The following is an 18846-nucleotide window of genomic DNA, read 5'->3' on the forward strand; positions in this document are numbered from 1 at the left end:
TCACACTCCAAGTGGCTGCTACAGCCAGTGCGTTGCGGCCGGCGCACTGCGCTGATCCGAAGTCAGGCGTCAGGTGCTTCCTCCTGGTCTCCCATGGGGTGCAGGGCCCAAGCACTTGGGCCATCCTCCACTGCACTCCCGGGCCACAGCAGAGAGCTGGACTGGAAGAGGAGCAATGTGGACAGCTCCAACTGGGACTAGAACCTGGGGTTCCGGCACCGCAGGTGGAGGATTAGCCTAGTGAGCTGCGGCGCCGGCCGGTACTTGCTACTTTTAATGATACTTTCCCCCTGTTATTAATCCCCAGCTGTAGACAGACCTGTCTGTTCCCTGCCCTTTAATCTAGCATTTTGGTCACAGTCTCCTTCTGGGCTAGTAATGTGGGCTTGGGTGTATTAATTTTTACTTCAGGCTTTTGTTTCGCAAAAAGATGAGCATTCTAAGAGCAGACACAAAGAAGGTGCAAAAGTGATAACGAAATGTATTCAAGGGGCCGGCACTGTGGTGTAGCATGTAAGGCCACTGCCTGCAGTATCTGCATCCCGTTTGGGTGTTGATTCAAGTCCCAGCTGCTCCACTTCTGATCCAGCTCTCTGCTGTGGCCTGGGAAAGCAGTAGAAGATGGCCCAAGTCCTTGGGTCCCTGCACCTGTGTGGGAGACCTGGAAGAAGCTCCTGGCTCCTGGCTTCAGATCGGCCCAGGCCATCTGTTGAGTGAATCACTGCCTCTGCCTCTCTGTAACCCCGCTTTTGAAATAAATAAATAAATCTAAAAAAATGTATTGAAAATGTGAGAAAGTGGATATACCTATACACACGTGAGTCTAAATTGCCACACATGGAGAAATACTCATTCTGAGTGAGCCACAGGATTGCCTGAAGGGAGCAGGAGACAGAAGGCACCTCTGTGCAGCACTCCAGCTCTGGTCCAAAGAGAGAGAGCGTCCCCCTGCTGTCCGCCTCTTTTATGAGGTCGGGAGTAAGGGATGGCGCTTCTGCAGGTATGAAGCCGCCTGGGGATTATGGGACACTTCCACTAGCTCCATGTGACGCTTAATATCCGTAGTTTCATGGAGGACCCTCTTAGGTCCCAGATGAAGCAGGTGCATCCTGGGAAAGGCATGTGGCTTGACAGGTAGGTTAGAGTTGCATAAAGGGCTTGTGCCTGCCGGTTTATCCCCTATCACTCGTTCTCCGGCTCCTGATCACGTTACACCATCCCTCCTGATCTAGCAGGGCTTCTGCCCTTCTGCCTTTGTGATCTCGCCTCTCCGTTCCCGCAGCAGCACCAGTTGGGGACTCATACTATTAGTACTAATATGATGCCAACAGTACTGCATGTCTGTGCACAACTAAATGTATATTTTGGTTATACATGCAAAAATACTTGGAAAAGTTGGTAGAAGATGGAATTAAAAGGTAAGTTTATTTTGGTGTGGAAAATTTTGAAATCCATGCATACAGGGGCTCTCAAAAAACTTCACGAAAAATGCCTATTATGAAAAATTATGCATGGATTTCAAAATTTTGTATACCAAAATGTATCTTTATAAATTTAGTTTTTTTTAAAGTTTATTTATTTATTTGAAAGTAAGAATTACAGAGATAGAGGTAGAGAGAAAGAGAGATTGAGATTGAAGGACAAAGATCTTCCATCTGCCGGTTCACTCCCCAAGTAGCCCCAGTGGTAAGGGCAGAGCCAGGCCACAGCCAGGAGCCAGGGGCTTCATATCTCCCACACGTGCGGCAGGAGCCCAGGCACTTGGGCCATTTTTCGCTTCCTTTCCCGGGCCATTAGTAGGGAGCCTGATCAGAAGGGGCGCAGCGGGGTCTCCAGCCGGCACCTATGTGGGATGATGTGGCAGCTTTACTCACTACACCTCAACCCCTGCCCGTGTTTGTTTATTTTGAAAGGCAGAGAGAGACATACAGACTAACAGAGAACTCAAATCTGGTTTGCTCCCCAAGTGCCCGCAAGAGCCAGGGCTGGGCTAGGACAAAGCCAGGTACGCATTAACAGGAAACTGGAATAGGGAGCAAAGCCAGGGTCCCTGTGGGATGCGGGCTTCCTAAGCAGTATCTTGAACTTTTTGAAGTACATTCAAGCTCTGTGTAATTTCCTCAACTTTATCTTTGTGCAAAGAAAATACTGAGGGAAATGATATTTATTAAAATCCTTCCTTTTTTCCTCTATTCCCAGCAGGATAAGACCTTGCATGTAAGGGATGCTCAGGGAATAGAGAGCTCAAAAATGCCTGTTCTAGCACAGTCAGCACAGATTCACTGCCGAGGTTTACAGTCCAATGCACAGCGTACCATTTGCCCTTCATTGGTCTGTCACCTAATAAAGTGTCCTCTACTGTTTACTTGTCTTCTAGCTAGTCTCCGGTCACGCTGTCATGCAGACATGTGACTGATGTGGTTCTCTTCCAGGGACATTTGCCTTTTGCTGTTGTAGGAAGCATGGACGAGGTGAAAGTCGGCAGTAAGATGGTCAAAGCTCGCCAGTACCCCTGGGGCATTGTGCAAGGTAAAGGGGACACATGGGCCTGTACCCCTGGGGCGTTGTGCAAGGTAAAGGGGACACACGGGCCTGTACCCCTGGGGCGTTGTGCAAGGTAAAGGGGACACACGGGCCTGTACCCCTGGGGCGTTGTGCAAGGTAAAGGGCACACACGGGCCTGTACCCCTGGGGCGTTGTGTAAGGTAAAGGGGACACATGGCCCAGTACCCCTGGGGCGTTGTGCAAGGTAAAGGGGACACATGGCCCTGTACCCCTGGGGCGTTGTGCAAGGTAAAGGAGACACATGGGCCTGTACCCCTGGGGCGTTGTGCAAGGTAAAGGAGACACATGGGCCTGTACCCCTGGGGCGTTGTGCAAGGTAAAGGAGACACATGGGCCTGTACCCTGGGGCGTTGTGCAAGGTAAAGGAGACACATGGGCCTGTACCCCTGGGGCGTTGTGCAAGGTAAAGGGGACACACGGGCCCTGGCTGGCGGTCTCTGTGTTGCCCGGGAGTTTCAATTCGCCTGTGACACATTCTGCAAAAAAAGTGCTGGCTGTTTGGGAGTCCGCCTTGTCGGAGGACTGGTTGTGTCTTACATAAATGGGTCGTAGAGGCTGGGTCGTGCCACACTCAGTTGTGTCTCTGGTGATGTCAGAAGGTGAGAAGCACCTAACTACAGGGCAGAATAGACAGTCTTGTAAATGTATATATTTTTATTGGTCAAAGTCTTGCCAACTCTTCCCAGAACAAACCAGTCAGCCAATTTAAAAAGTTAAATTGGGGCTGTGCCATGGGATAGTGGATCAAGCCACTGCCTGTGACACCAGCACCCGATGTGGGCACCGGTTCCAGTCCCGGCTTCTCCACTGCCAATCCCGTTCCCTGCTGATGACCTGGGAAAGCAGCTGAACATGGCCCAGGTGCTTGGGCTTCTGCAGTAATGTGGAAGACCCTGAAGAATCTCCTGGCCCTGTTGTTAGCCCGGCCCAGTCCGGCATAGCAGCCATGTGCAGAGTGAACCAGCAGATGGAAGATCTCTGTCTCTCTGTAACCCTGCCTTTCAAATAAATAAATAAATCTCTCTTTTTTTTAAGATTGATTTATTTATTTGAAAGGCAAGGTTACAGAGAGGCAGAGGCAGGTATATAGAGAGAAGTCTTCCATCTGCTGGTTCACTCCCCAATTGGCTGCAACGGTCAGAGCTGCGCCCATCCAAAGCCAGGAGCCAGAGCTTCCTCTGGGTCTCCCACGTGGGTGCAGGGGCCCAAGGACTTGGGCCATCTTCTACAGCTTTCCCAGGCCACAGCAGAGAGCTGGATTGGAAGTGGAGCAGCCAGAACTCGAAACAGCGCCCACATGGGATGCCGGCCCTGCAGGCGGTGGCTTTACCCACTACGCCACAGCGCTGGCCCCATCATTCTTTGTTATTTCACCTGTGTTTTCATTTATCTGTTCATTCAGCAAACACTGATTGTGTGCCGGAAATAAAAACCAGTGTTTTGTTTTGTTTTTCTTTTCATTTCTTCTGGCTAGTGGAAAACGAGAACCACTGCGACTTCGTCAAGCTGCGGGAGATGCTCATCTGCACAAACATGGAGGACCTGCGGGAGCAGACGCACAGCCGGCACTACGAGCTGTACCGGCGCTGCAAGCTGGAGGAGATGGGCTTTACAGACGTCGGCCCCGGGAACAAGCCCGTCAGGTAAGCCGGCGCGGAAGGCCGCAAGGTCACGCTGATGCGGAGAGCGTGCAGTGGAGTCGTCTGACAGTGAAGAGCCGTGCTGCTTGAGTCACTTGCCGTCGTCTCGAAGTCCTTGTCTGGCCCAGAAGAGGACAGTAGAAGGAAGAACAGAAGGCAGCAGCCCACCGCTTCAGTATTGGCCGGCATGCATACCTGAAGGGAGAAAAAGCCCTTGTGTTAGGTTTCATTTTGTATTTATTTGAAATAGATGCAAGTGTGTTTAGCTATTACCACCAAGGCTAACTGTAATGCAGATTATGTTAAGTAGATTAAAACATTGTCAGTTGGTTTCTAGCCTCTTGAAGTTTTGGAATGCCTGGAACTCAGCCAAAGGTCTTGCTGAAGAATGAAAACACTTGAAGGGAATCTTGCAGCAGTGCAATGTGGTTATAAGAATTTTAGAACCTGAAGACCTTCTCTCTCAGTGATTACAGCATTCAGTATCGTTATAAACTCCTTTGGTCACTTTAAGACATGTATACATGAAATTACAGTCTTTAATATACTAAATCAAATCTGATTTGTGAGAAAGGGCATTCAACCTTTGACCTTGTAGTTAAGCCCACATTCAGTTTTTAGATTTGGATCCTGATTCTAGCTTCCTGTAAATGTACACCCTGGGGGGCAGAGGTGATAGGTGTTCCTGTCACCTGCGTAGTCCCTAGCTCCCAGCTTTGGCGTCAGCTCAACCTTGGCCATTGTGGATGTTTGGAGAATGAACCAACAGATAGAAGCCTTCTCTTACTGTACTCTTGTCTCTGCTGTTGAGAGGCTGATGTTGTGGGGCAGTGGGTTAAGCCACCACTTGGCAACACTGCATCCCGTACCGGAGTGCCCATTCAGTGCCTGGCTGTTCTGCTTCTGATCCAGCTTCCTGCGCATGTACCTGGGAAGGCAGTGGATGATAGTTCAAGTGCTTGGGCCCCTACCAGTCATGTGTGAGATCCAATGGAGTTCCTGGCTTCTGGCTTTGGCCTGATCCAGTCCTGGCTGTTAAAGTCCTTTGGGGAGGGGAGAGTGAACCAGCAGATAGATCTGTCTCTCTCTCCCCCCACTCCTCTGTCATTCCCTCACTGTCTGATTCTCTGCCTTTCAAATAAAGAAACCTTAAAAATAAAAATAAAAACCTTTGATTCAATAGAGTGTCCCAGAACAGTTTTTGCGTGAAGGAAAGCATGAGAACGTCAGGACACTTTTTTGAACTCCAGGAGGCAGACTTCTTTCATTTTGTTATTTGCTGTCAGTCATTTCCCAGGCTGTTAGCGTTTGCACTGACATCAACACAAAGGGAAGAGGAGAAGGGCATTGAATCAGTGCTGCTGTTGCAAGATTTAGTCATGGATGAAGTCCATTTTTTTTAATGTTTTCAAGCTGCAAATTTAATTAGTGTTCTCATTTCTGATAGTACAGTGCATTAAGAATTGTTTGTACTTGACCCCCTTTACCAAATTCAGGCATGTTATACTGCAGGTTGTGGGCCAGTAATTCTGGTCACTTGGCGGCTTTTTCAGTCATTAAAGATGGTCTGAGGTTTCCCAGGGAGGCCTCACTTCCTTCTTCCAGCTCTCGGTTCCCTGTGCCCTGAAGCAGACACTGAGAGTAAGTGGGAAAGCTTTGAGGGACTCCCCAAGAAAAGGGATCTGGGTTTCCTTGCAGGTTCATCATCAGCTGCCCCAACATGAAGAATTCAGAATGGTGCAGAATTCTCAGGGGTGCACCCTGGGGGTCTGCATTTTAAAATTTCCATTCAGAGATTGGGCATTTGGTGTATTGCTTAAAATGCTGCATGGACCCCCACATGCCCATATCAGAGTGCCTGGCTTCAAGTCCCAGCTCACTTCCTATTGCAGCTTCCTTCCCACTGTTACATAGCCTGGGAGGCCCACGTGTTTGGAGAGTGAACTGCATGATGGAAGCTCTCTCTGTCTCTGTTTCTGTCTCTCCCCCTTGTCTTTCTTTCTGCCTTTCGAATAAATAAGAAATTTAAAAAGCAAAAGAAAATTCCCATTCATTCAACAAATAATTCTTGTTTGTTTACCATCTGCTCAGCATGCAAATAACTGGGTATGTATGTACAATGGCTCAGGTAGATAGAGACCTGCTTACACAGAGCCTCTGGGGTGAGGGTGGGAAAAGGAAACTAGCCCCATGTGGACAAGAGAGTATAGGGGGCATTCACAAGGGGAAGTGTGGAGGCCAAGCAGGAGGCCACCGCAGTGGTCCAGGAATGAGACATGGAAGGTCAGACAAGGGAGCAGAGTTAGAGGGTGGAGTGTGTTTAGGACCCGTCATCTGTAGGGCTTACTGATGAATTCTTTTGGATATGGAATATAAAGGAAAAAGAGGAATCAAGGGTGACCTTAGTCACCATTTTGACCCAAGGTTCAAGGTGAAGGTGGTAACGTTTATTGATATGAGCAAGACGAAAAGGGGAGATTTTAGGGGTTGGGCTGGTAATCAATAGTTCTCAGAAATGTTAAGTTTAAACTGTTTATTAAATAATTCTGGCAAGGAATTTGGCTAAGTTATAACAAATGAATCAGAAGTTTGGAGGAAAGTTAGGGGTGAGATAGTAATTTGGGAGTCAGTAGTAAATAGTATTTGCTAAAATCATAAAGTTTTTTTAAAAGTTTTATTTGAAAGAGTTACAGAGAGAGAGAGATCTTCTCTCCACTGGTTCACTCCCTAGATGGCCACAACGGCCAGTGCTGGGCCAGGGTGGAGCCAAGAGCTCCATTCGGGTCTCCCACGTAGGAGGCAGGAACTCAGGCTCTGGGGCCATCTTCAGCTGCTGTTCCCAGGCTGTTAACAGGAAACTGGGTAGTAAGTGGAGCAGCTGGGACAAAGCAGTACCCACATGGGATGCTGGTGTCGTAGGCAGTGGCTTTACCCACTACGCCACTGCACAGGCCCATAAATATCTTTAAAGTTTCTATTATTTGCAAGATTCTGAGTTATGTGCTGGGGATGTAATATATCCCTGGCTCTCATGAAGTTTACATTCTTATTGGAAAACCAAAATTAAACACCAAATTGTATAGTAAATTATAGTTGTGATCTGTACATCTAGAGAAGTAGACATGGGAGGGTCCTAATGTAAGCCAGAAAATTAGGTTAGATATCCTTGAAGCAGTGATATTTTCAGCTGTAGTAAATGGGGGAAACAGCAGGACATGCCAGAAGATGCTAGAAGGAGCCTGCTGCTCCTCTGGGTTTGTGGTTTCGTTGGTGAGGAGGATGGTGGTCCCATCTGCCAAGGCAGATTGCTGAAGGAGTGCTAGCTAGGTCTCAGTGAAGGGTGGCAGTGGAGGCATGGTAGAGAGCGTGAGCTTGCCTTGGGTCTGTTGGCTTAGTTTCTTGTGAATCAAGTACTCAGGAGAAGTCCTGGGCGTTCAGATGGTAAATATGGGCAGGAACAGGATTGCCTAGACAGAGAAGCACAGTTGGAAAGACAGGTCCTCAGTAACGGCTTGAGACAGCCTAGTGTTGGTCAGCTGGGTGGATAGCTAGGAGAGCATGAGGAGGGTCGGGCAGGCGAAGGAAAACCTTGGAAGACAAGGTGTGTGCTGCCCAAGTGCAGAAATGCTGCCTTCAAGTTCTTTGGAAATACTGGAGGTCGAGGTGTGTTAAACAAGAAGAGCAGTGTTGGCGGGCTACACGGCCAGGACTGGGTGGGTTCAGGGGAAGACTGAGAACAGACAGTATCTCTGGAGTGGAGTGAATGAACTGAAATCACCCTTTTGTTCTGTGCTCACGATTCATACTCCAGGCCAGGAGTATGCAGTAGGCCCAAGTTAGGTCACATCCTTGTCTCTTTTGAGTGGAAGTGAAACTGATGAATTGTGCCACTGGGCAGCATCCCAAAGGATGGGATAAGTCAATCAAGAATCATAGATCGGGGCCAGCACTGTGGCATAGCAGGTAAAGCCACCACCTGCAGGGCCGGCATCCCATATGGGCGCTGGTTTGAGTCTCAGCTGCTCTTCTTCCAATCCGGCTCTCTGCTGTGGCCTGGGAAAGCAGTAGAAGATGGCCCAAATCCTTGGGCCCCTGCACCCAGGTGGGAGACCCAGAAGAAGCTCTTGGCTCCTGGTTTCAGACTGGCACAACTCTGGGCATTGAGGCCATTTGGGAAGTGAATCAGCAGATGGAAGACCTCTCTCTCTCTCTCTCTCTCTCCCTCTCCCTCTCCCTCTCCCTCTCCCTCTCCCTTTCCCTTTCCCTCTGTCTCCCTCCCTCCCTCCCTCCCCCCACCCTCTCCACTCTGCCACTGCCTCTCTCTTAATCTTCCTTTCAAATAAATAAATGTATCTTTAAAAAGAATCATAGATTGCCCATCACATCTGTTTGTTGAGTCTTTCCTCAGTTTGGGATGCATCTGCTCACTGATGAGATGCAGTGTAGAAACCAGAGAGGCGGAGTGGGATTGTCGATTTAGGCTGCAGACTGGGAGGGGTGGTACCTGAGGTTACTTGCAGAGGACAAGCAAGAAGGGTGGGGGCCAGATCTCATCGTGAGGGTGGCGCCTGCTCTGCTTTCTCATTTGTGAATTAATGATTTGATAAGGCTTCTGTTGATCATTATAGCCTGGTAAGTTAGGCAGCTTTTATTTTTTTCTAGTTTCAAGAAGTTACATTCTGGGGACTGTTTGCCATTTACTTTGTTAGTCAGTATAATTTGGTCTGCATATAAAATCTGTGCCCCAGGATGAGGTCTAACTAGCAATTAAAGAAACTAAACTGACCCTTGTTAGGGTGACGGTCATCTGTCCTTACTTCCCAGCTCTCCCCACTGCTGGTTGCCCATTCCTGTTTCACTGTGTGGTTTTGTGGAATCAGAGTTGGTGTCCTCATCATCAGAACTGATCATTGCTTGTCATAAGGACCGAGTAAATGACATTTTACTCTTAAAGTTTTATATTAGTTGTTTATACAAAACATGTTTTATAATATTTTAAATACTGAAGTTTAATCATTTCAGATTAATATAACTAATCTCTTTCCCACACATAATCACCTCTTTAAAAATATTTTATCATTTAGAATTTTTGAGGGGCTGGCATTTGGTGCAGCAGTTAAGATGCTGTGTGGGACACCCACGTCCCCTATTGGAGTGCCTGGGCCCGCTTTCTGGCTCCAGCTTCCTGCTAATGGACCACGGGAGGCATCAGCTGGTGGCTCAAGTAGTTGGGTCCCTGCTTCTCACAGTGGGAGACCCAGGTTGAGTTTCTCGTTCCCGGGCACTTGAGGAGTGAACTAGTAGATGAGAAGTGTCTCTTTCTCTTTCTCTCTGCCTTACAAAACAAAAAAATAAATAAAAGTCCAGATGAGCAAACTAACTTGAGTACATTTAAAGGATAGTAAGGGTTAAAAATGATAACAATGTTTTATTAAAATCTAGCACTTGTACTTTAAAAAATAATTTTTTAATTTATTTGAAAGGCAGAGTTACAGAGAGGAGGAGAGAGAGAGCACAATCTTCCATTCACTGATTCACTCCCCAAAAGGCTTCCGTGACCAGGACTGGGCCAGGCAAAAGCCAGGATCCCAGAGCCTCCTCCACGTGTCCCACATGAGTGCAGGGGCCCATGCACTTGGGATATCATCCACTGCTTTCCCAGGCGCATTAGCAGGTAGAGTTGGGCAGGATGTAAGTGCCATGGCAGTGAGACAAGGAATTACTTCCAACTGGGGCGCATGAGGATGCCATTATAGCAGTTGCATCTGAATTTGGTCTTGAGGGATCGAGCAGAGTAGTAGAAGAGGGTGGGAAGGGAGAACGGGTGTAGGAAGTGGGAGAAACAGTAATCACGCCTGAAAGGTGAGGTGTGCTTCTGGAGCAGTGAGGAAGTTGTGGCTGGAACCTGCAGGGGCTGGATGCATTTGGTGAGAGCCAGATTGCAAAGTGTTGGATTATTTTAGTCCTGCTTAAAGGAGGTGGCACCTTGTTCTGTAGGAAGTGGAATGGTAATGTTAGGAGGAAAAATGAGGTCTGTTTTCTGTGTAGGTGTAAAATCTAGGAGTGGCAAGAAGAACCAAGTGGAAGAAAGGAACTAGCAGCCCAGAGGTGATTGAGATTAGAAACACAATGAGATTACTAGATAGGGCAAGGGAACACTTCAAGATTTCAAGATAACAGGGAAGCCAGCTAACAAAGATGGAAAAAGGAGCATGTTTGAATGCATGGGGGTATTCCTTGTGTAATAACTGTTAAACCAATATTTTTCAATTGTAATAGTCAGTGTCAGCTGTAGGACTGGCAGTGTTTCATCTCGTGTTGCAGGAAATTGCCTGTTTGGGGTTGCTGTAGGTCAGAAAACACCAGTACTTACATGTATGCCGTGTGCTGCGAGCTGTGTGCTACGTGATCTTTCGAACTTGAGAATAACACGGATAACTCTTCAGTCTTCAGGAGACCTATGAAGCCAAAAGACACGAGCTGCATGGTGAGCGCCAGAGGAAGGAAGAGGAGATGAAGCAGATGTTTGTGCAGCGAGTGAAGGAGAAAGAGGCCATACTGAAAGAGGCCGAGAAGGAGGCAAGTGCGGCTGCCCGCTGTGATTCCGTTGGTTCTTTAGGTGGAAGATGCATTGGGAAGCCCTTGTCCTTTAAAAAAGTAGTGTTTGGGGGCCCTGGCACTGTGGCGTAGTAGGCTAAGCCTCCTCCTGTGGCTCTAGCATCCCACATGGGCATCGGTTCAAGTCCTGGCTGCTCCTCTCCAATCCAGCTCTCTGCTGGTGGCCTGGGAAAGCAGTAGAGGATGGCCCAAGTGCTTGGGTCCCTGCACCCGCACGGGAGGCCCAGAAAAAGCTTCTGGCTCCTGGCTCCTGGCTTCACATCAGCCTGGCTCTGGCTGTTAGAGCCATTTGGGGAGTGAACCAGTGGATGGAAGACCTCTGTCTCTGTCTTCATCTCTCTGTCGGTTCCTCTGCCTCTAATATATATATATATATATATATATAAAAGTAGTGTTTGGATATAGACTAAAAAATTCATGATGTGAATGAATCAAGTTAAAATCTTGGCCTTTTGAGTAACTATTCTTTCATCTAAAATCATTTGCCAGAAACTTAAAATAAACTAGGTTACTAAGACATGTTTTAAATATACCGTAAATGAAAAACCTTAGCTGTGGCTTGTTGGAGCCTGTGTTGAGAACTGTTGGGGCCGTTTGCCATGAGATTGGGTGACTGCGAGCTGTGGAGCAGCTGGTCTTCACAGCTGAACTCAGGCTCTTTGGATGCAGATGTGCGGTCTAGATGACACAGCCAAGGAAGACATCACCAGTGAGCTTCCACAGCTTGTTTGCTCCTATCCAGGTCCTTCAAGCAGTGCTTCTAGGTGCATCTGAGTCAGGCTGTTGTCTGTAGACCTGTAGACGCACCAGCAGTGGTGACTTAGAGTAAAGGGCTGCGTCAGATGAGAATCACCTGACTGCCCAAGGGAGTTCCCAAGAGAGGACAGAAGTGTTCCACAGACGAACTCGATGGTGTGCGTGCCAGGAAAGGTCCCTGTAATTTAATTTTGCAGGCTTTTTAATTTCAAGTATCTTTGTAGTGCTTGCTGTTAAATAAACCTCACAGGAAATGGTTTTGTGAAAGTAAAAGTCTACTCATTTTATTTATAATTTGAATTTTTATATTTTATTTTGAAACGGTTCAAACAACAGAAAAGTGAAAGTAGACTACCTGAGTTCCTCCCCAACCCTAAGAAAATTAATAGGGATACCATAATCTCACCAAGTGGCCATTTTTAAATGTTTTTCCTCTTTAGTTTTGCAGGAAGTTTGGGTGAACGTGGTGCATGAAGTGTGAAGAGGCCTTTCAGGGTATTTGAATAATGCATAAGAAGTATCCAGCCTCTCCCCGATTACAGGGCGCACCTTCTCAGAGAGCTCCGACTTGCCTTGGATTGCTACCATTTCTTTGAATGACAGCTACAGGAGGCCCGCCCTGAAACGCACACATTTACCGTCTTAAAGGGAGAGCGGTTTAAATAAGGAAAGACTGGGAAACGGGTGCTTCTCTGAAAAGGTGTCCTCTGGAATAAAACAGTCTTAGGTTCCCCCGCAGCCTGGTCTCCCACTGAAGACTTCCCAGAGACCCGCTGGCCCAAAGGATAATTGTTCCATGTTCGGAACATGCAGGTTTTCAAAGTTAACTGATTGTACTTATTTATTTCACTCCCCACATGCCCACCATGGCCAGGACTTGGCCAGGCCAAAGCCAGGAGCTTGTCTGTGTCTCCCACATGGGTGGCAGGAACTCAACTGTTTGAGCCATCATCTGTTGCATCGTTAGCTGGAGTTTAGCTGTCTGGTTTCTACGTTTCACCTCTGATTTTTAGTGAAATATTCCTCAGCTAGTAGATACCATCTTTTCTAGGTTGTTGCCCTTAGCTGAAAATGCTACCTGAGGTTTATCTAACTGAACCAGAAAACAGGAAAAAAAAAATGTTCTCTTTGTTGCTGTAGACTCCAGATGCCGTGCCTCAGACTCTAGATGCTGTGTGTGGTTGGACACGTGGCCTGTGGCTGATTTCACATGAAGTCTGCTCAGGTCCCTAGGCTTTTGTTGTTGTGTTGAGGTAAACCACAATTAAACCAGGTTCACCTACTACTTCCTGGTGCCTGGACTGTTTGATCTGCTATGCAGAACTTGGCATGTGTTTCAAGTGTCTCATCTCCTTACTGGCTTCTCTGTGAGCTGTGCCAGGGGAGGGGAACTCGAGGATAGACAAGCATGGCTGTGGAACCATCCAGTTACCCTGTCCTGTGCTGTCCTGAGGGTTTCCCTGTGGACGCCAGAGGACTGGGGGTGGGGCCTTAACTCCCCGGGGCAGTGGTTGGGGCAGTGGGGCTCCCGGGTGACTGGTGTTCCTAGCCGCGCATTGGAAGTGTTAAGTAGGTTATCAGGCCCATAACTGACAGTTGGTCCTTCCTGTGCCTTCTCCAGGCCCAGAGGGGTCCAAGGTTGTTCTCAGTGTTAAAGTGTTTTCCCTGGGTCGGAGGTGGGCAGGATGCCTTTGTGGGTTGTTGTTGTTGTTTTGGTTTTTTCTTTGTTTGTTTTAAGATTTATATATTTGAAAGGCAGAATTACAGAGAAAGGGAGAGACAGAGACATCGTCCACCCATTGGTTCACTCCCACATGGCCACAACAGCCAGGGCTGTGCCAGGCTTAGCCAGGAATGTGGCGCTACATCTGGGTCTCCCATGTGGGTGCAGGGGTCCAAGCACTTGGGCCAGCTTCTGCTGCTTTCCCAGGTGCACTAGCAGGGAGCTGGATGGGAATGGAGCAGCTGGGACCCAAACTGGCACCGTGCGGGATGTTGACATCGCAGACTGTGGCTTAACCCTCTTTGCCACAGTGCCAGCCCCAGGATACCTTTTGTCTTTGTAAAATTTATGTCCTGCTTTTAGGCAGAGATCAGAGCGCTTTCTTGAATCTGCTTCTCAGGGTTCTTGACATAAATGCACCTGCTTTCCAGTAGGGTTCACCAGCGTAATTTTCAAAACCTGTTTCATGGCACATGTTTTCTTCATTTGGAAAAGAAGAGCTTGTTTTGTCTTCTTTTTGAGACATCCCTTTATTTTCTGTCCCTTCTTTTTAGTGAGTGTGGACCAAAGAAGTTTAAGGGCCTTTGTGGAGAGAATGTAAAGAGAAAATAGATACTCTACAGAAAGATCAAATATTTTAAAAACTAAACTGAGTCTTGTTCAGAAGCTTTAAAAAGTATGGTTTTTATAGGATTTGAGTGGAGCATTTTTGCATGGGAACGCACTTAAAAATTAAGCCGTGAGCTTCAGTGTGTGTGTGTGTGTGTGTGTGTGTGCTGCCACACTGTGTCACCTGCAGGAATTGCACTTCTGTTTCACAGCTGCAGGCCAAATTCGAGCACCTTAAAAGAGTTCACCAAGAGGAGAGAATGAAGCTTGAGGAGAAGAGGAGGTTTCTGGAAGAAGAAATAATCGCTTTCTCTAAGAGGAAAGCCACCTCCGAGATTTACCAGAACCAGTCCTTTGTGGCGTCGGGTGGCAACCTGAAGAAAGACAAGGACCGAAAGAAGTAAGACCCCCACCCACCCTCGCTCTGAGGCCCAGCCCAGCCCACCCCACCCGGACCCTGCCGCATTGCCTCCCGCGGCTCCTTGTGCCCAGCGTCTGGAACACCAGCCCGCATGTGTTAGGTGCTCAGTGAATATTTGCAAGAATGAGTGAATGAATGAGCAAAATAAAATGCATTCCAGTGCGAAAGTCAGGGGTCTGCTCACTGTGGGAGGGGGCAGTAGGTGCTCCAGGACGCAGCTGTGCCCGCTGACCCACCGAGAGTCATTGAATGGGAGGTGTGTGCGTGCTGGGGTGCTGTGGGCGTGGCTTAGTATTGTATAAGAAATCTAACAAGCAACATTTAACAAATTCTACTGATACTGATTCTGTGAGAATTTTTATTTCAATAAGGGAACCAGGCTATCGATTCGAACTCCTGTGCTTTGATGTCAGAGCTTGTGAAACCAATGGTGGACGTAAAGATGCAGAGGAAGGTAGAGAGGGCCACAGTGCAAGGGGGCGGCCATGAGTAGCATTTGGATGATAATCTCAAGGCTTGTAGGTTTGGGTATGTGTTAAAGTTACCAAAGTTTTAGAAAATAAGTTTCATTTTTCCGTGTTGATAATTGCTGCTTCTGTTCTTCGTGTCCCTCGTTTCATTTCTCCTAATTAAAATGTCCTGACGTTTTCCTGTGTGAACGGCTCTGTTGAGGAGGCTCCTCCGGTCCTTGTCTGTTTGCTCCACCTCCCCCGGCCCCTCCGGTCAAGCCCTCCCGTGCTGCTTCCCAGAGCAACGCTCCCGGGTCCATTTCTCAGTGCTTCCGTCTCACGCCCAGCGTGTTCGGACTACCGCAGCTCCACAGAGTTAGGATAGTAGCAGCCCTTGGTGGCTTTGTTTTTTAAATATGAAAACCAAACCCATGCTATTTGGGTAGATTTAATTGGCCTATACATTTTGTATTTTTGAGGGGGACAAAGGAAGGTTTCTCATGTGTGATCTTTCAGTGCAGGGATGGGGAGCCTTTTTTTCTGCTGAGAGCCATTTGGGTATTTATAACATCTGCAGGCCATACAGACTCATCAACTTAAAAATTAGCCCACTGTAGAGTTCATGAATTCCGAGGCCCACCTGCCATGGCTGTGGCAGGGCCAGGCAAGATGATTTTGCAAGCCTCCGGTGTGCTGGGCCAGACGGTCCCCACTGTCTAACAGAAGCTCCACAAGGGTGTGGCCTTCATCGTGTTCAGTGATGTATCCTTCCTCCAGAGCCTAGAGTGAAAGTAGTCCTGCAGCTGTTTGTTGAATGATACGCCAGTATGACAGCTACGTTGTATTCAAGCACTGGATTTCAGAAGCTGAACTGGAGCTTATTACTGCTTCGCAGCTTGCTGTGAATGATGGAACAGAGGGATGCTGTACCCTCCTACCCTCAGCCTAACCCCGGAGTGCTAGCAGTTAGGGGCCCTGTTTGTTCTTCTTAGCGTGTGAAAGACGGTTTACGTTTTCTTTTTAAAAACTCACCAAGCCAAATTTTTTTGAGAGCTTAGAAGAATTCACCCTCAAGAAAATATGGTTTGATACTTTTGTTTCTTTCTATCCTTTTTCCAAATCTCATAGCTAAGTACTCTCTATTGGATATTTGGTTGGTCTTTCTGTAAAAACTTTATAATACGTGATTCTAGTAATTCTTATTTCTGGTATGGATTTTTATTGTACTAATCAAAAGGTTTTATCTCTCTCTCTCCAGCTCCAATTTTATGTAATGCAGAAGTTGCAGAGCACAGAAGATCTTCACAAGCCTAAGTCATTAAAAGTTACCAGCATGCTTCGATTCTCTTGCTGTTTTTATTTGCTGTGTCATTCTCTTGCTGGCAGATGGCCACCGTTATCTGACGTTTATGGAAAAGTGCCTTCGGGGTAAGGTCGATATATAAGGAGGTCAGAGGAGAAGCCGCAGTGGAGGATTCCTGACACAGTCACCGTTAGTAGAAATTCCTGGTTGCTTTTTGTAGTGGATCTAGATCTTTCTGCTGCTGCCAGCTTCCTGTCACTCTGCAGCGCAGTGCACCAAAGAGCAGTGTAGTGCTGTTAAAGAGAACTCATGCACACTGCGGATGTCCAGTTACGTTACAGTCCAAGATGAGCTGGGTTTTGTGCATATGCTAGATGAAAAATTCTGAGAATATATTTCAGAATGTACTATAGAGCTAAAATTCTAACCTCAATAGTTTTATAGGACTTTTTGAATTTTTGATACAGTTACAAATTGTTACTGTCCTGAGCTTCTTGTCAGATGGTATGAGGTGGTGACCATGAGCGCTGTAGGAAGCCTGACTGCATCAGTGTATTGGCACAGTATGCTGAAACGTGGAAGCACTGCCTTGCCTAGCCCTGTCACCTGGTGGCAAAGTGTCTTTGAGCGTGAGTGCGTCACACTCTTTCATTAGGATGTGTTGTGTGCCTGTTAAACATGGTTTTCTAGGAGAAGAATAATAAGGTCAAATTATTTTATTAAAATAAAAGAAAATAGCTATAAACATCCAAATATTAAAGATATAAAAATTTAGATGTTATATCTCAAGGATATTTGCCTTCATTGCCTTTGTAGAATTCTCAGAGTGTTTGAATGGTTACTAACTTTTTTGAACAGTCATATACGTATATAGATTTTCATTTTTTGTACTTGAATATTCTAAGTGAAACTGACATCTCTTGACAAATAAAATATTATCTACGCATTTACTAAAATGTGTTTAAATTTAACTTCTCCTTTTGTGAACTGTCATCTTCAGTATTTTACTGACATTGCTTCATTTAACTATGTGTTTAGATTATGTAAGCATGCAGAGGTATTTTACCAATATTTGCAGAGAAAGATTTTACTTAGTTTATGTGAGATTTTGAGCAGTGCTTCTTTTTTTGTTTTCATGAAGTTGTAAAAATTGTAAATAAAGACTTGTATTTCATACACAGTTTATCTGAACAAACACTTGAAATTCCAGGTTTGCATTTGAAATTCAGAGCAAGGAAACAGTGGGTGCTGGCTCAAGTTCTTGGGTCCTTGCCACTCATGTGGGAGACCCAGAATTCTAGCTCTCTGGTTTTGGCCTGACATGGCCCTAGGTATTGTGGACATCTGGGGAGTGAAGCAGCAGAGTAAAAGATCTCTGTCCATCTCTGTCTCTGCCTTTCAGATAAATAAAATTTAAACACATTGCTTAAAAAAAAACCCAACTCCCTAACGTATTACAAAACGACTATTTAGGTTAGAAAATGAGGTATTAGCCACTGATGCTTGCATTTATACATTTTCTGGAAACAAAATAAAGCTAGTCATGTTTTGTTTAAATTTTTTTCCATTAAGCTTGTAAAAGAGAATTGTCTCTAACAGCCAGCCATCTGTATATATGCATGATAAAAAGCTGTTTCACATAGACTGTGGTTTGAATTTCAAAACAACACAAATGATAAGGCATTTCAGGGATTATTATTATTATCCCTGTTTTGTAAATTTACTCAGTTTGGGTTCCATTCTCATATTGTACGAAGTTGGGATTCAGGCTGCCGTGCCATCATGGAAGTCGGGCCAGTGTGGCCAGGTGAGCAGGTGTGTGCCTCCTGTACTCGGAGGGGCCCACGTCGTCTACCCTCGGGGCAGGAGATAGCATGGCAAGGAGTGAAGGGTCTTGAGGGATCGAGAGCATTTGCCCAGTGTATGAAAGAAGGGTAGTGCAGGCACAGAAATAGCACTTCTTCAGTAGCGTCTTGTGTGCTTGGGGGAGTAACTAAATGTGCTCAGACAGCAGAGGAGGGACGGCAGAGGGCTAGGGTTTAGGAGCAGGTAGGGACTGACTAGGACATTTATAAACTGCTCTGGCGGGCAGTGGGAGCTGTGGAGAGGTTTGACCTCTCAAGTTGCGGTGTTCCTCCAGAGCTGATGGGAAAGAGGTATTGGGTGTTGGGGGGTGAGGGTGGGCAGAGGACTCTGTGCAGACACTGCAGTCTAGTAGTTGGAACATGGGGTGGGAATGGAGACACCTAAGCACTGCTGTGGAAACACCAGTGTGAGGGCAAGTGTTTGACCAGCCAATTAAGGCAGTGCTGGGACATCTTATTGGAGTGCGGTCATTCAAGTTTCCACCCTGCCCCCCATTCTGGCTTCCTGCTGCCGTGGGAGGCAGCCGGTGATAACTCAAGTACTTGGGTCTCTGCCACCCACAAGGAAGACCTGGATTGAATTCCCGGTCTGGCCGTTGTGGGCATATGAAGAGTGAACTATCTCTGTCTCTCCCTCTCTTTCCTTCTCTCTCATCCCCCCCCCCACCTCAAATGAATAAATAATACTAATATAGAAAAAAATTACAGTAATGAAAATGGTAGCTCTAGGGGTAAATCAAACAGCAATGTCTATATAAAGCAACAGTAATGTCTTGTGGAGTTAAAAAATATACAGATAATTAAAATGGAAAATAATAGCATACAACTTGAGAGGGCTGAGTAAGCCAAGTGAAGTAAGTGCCCTACGTGACTGGGAGGAGCAAAGTCCCAGTTCAC

At 46.7% G+C, this 18846-nt stretch overlaps 1 protein-coding gene across 1 annotated transcript in view; it reads left to right on the forward strand.

The window, feature by feature from the left end:
* The window catches only part of SEPTIN10 (septin 10), a 64947-nt gene extending 47907 nt beyond the window's left edge, over positions 1 to 17040 (forward strand). The window contains 6 exon segments of the mRNA XM_070068664.2: positions 2433 to 2529; positions 4040 to 4208; positions 10652 to 10784; positions 14124 to 14293; positions 14295 to 14311; positions 16040 to 17040. Coding sequence (XP_069924765.2) covers positions 2433 to 2529; positions 4040 to 4208; positions 10652 to 10784; positions 14124 to 14293; positions 14295 to 14311; positions 16040 to 16095 — 642 coding nt within the window. The 3' untranslated portion in view covers positions 16096 to 17040.
* Positions 17041 to 18846: the final 1806 nt, after the last annotated feature.

This window comes from Oryctolagus cuniculus, chromosome 2 (assembly GCF_051225735.1).
Source record: "Oryctolagus cuniculus isolate XC-2025 breed Fujian yellow rabbit chromosome 2, ASM5122573v1, whole genome shotgun sequence".
NCBI lineage: Eukaryota > Metazoa > Chordata > Mammalia > Lagomorpha > Leporidae > Oryctolagus > Oryctolagus cuniculus.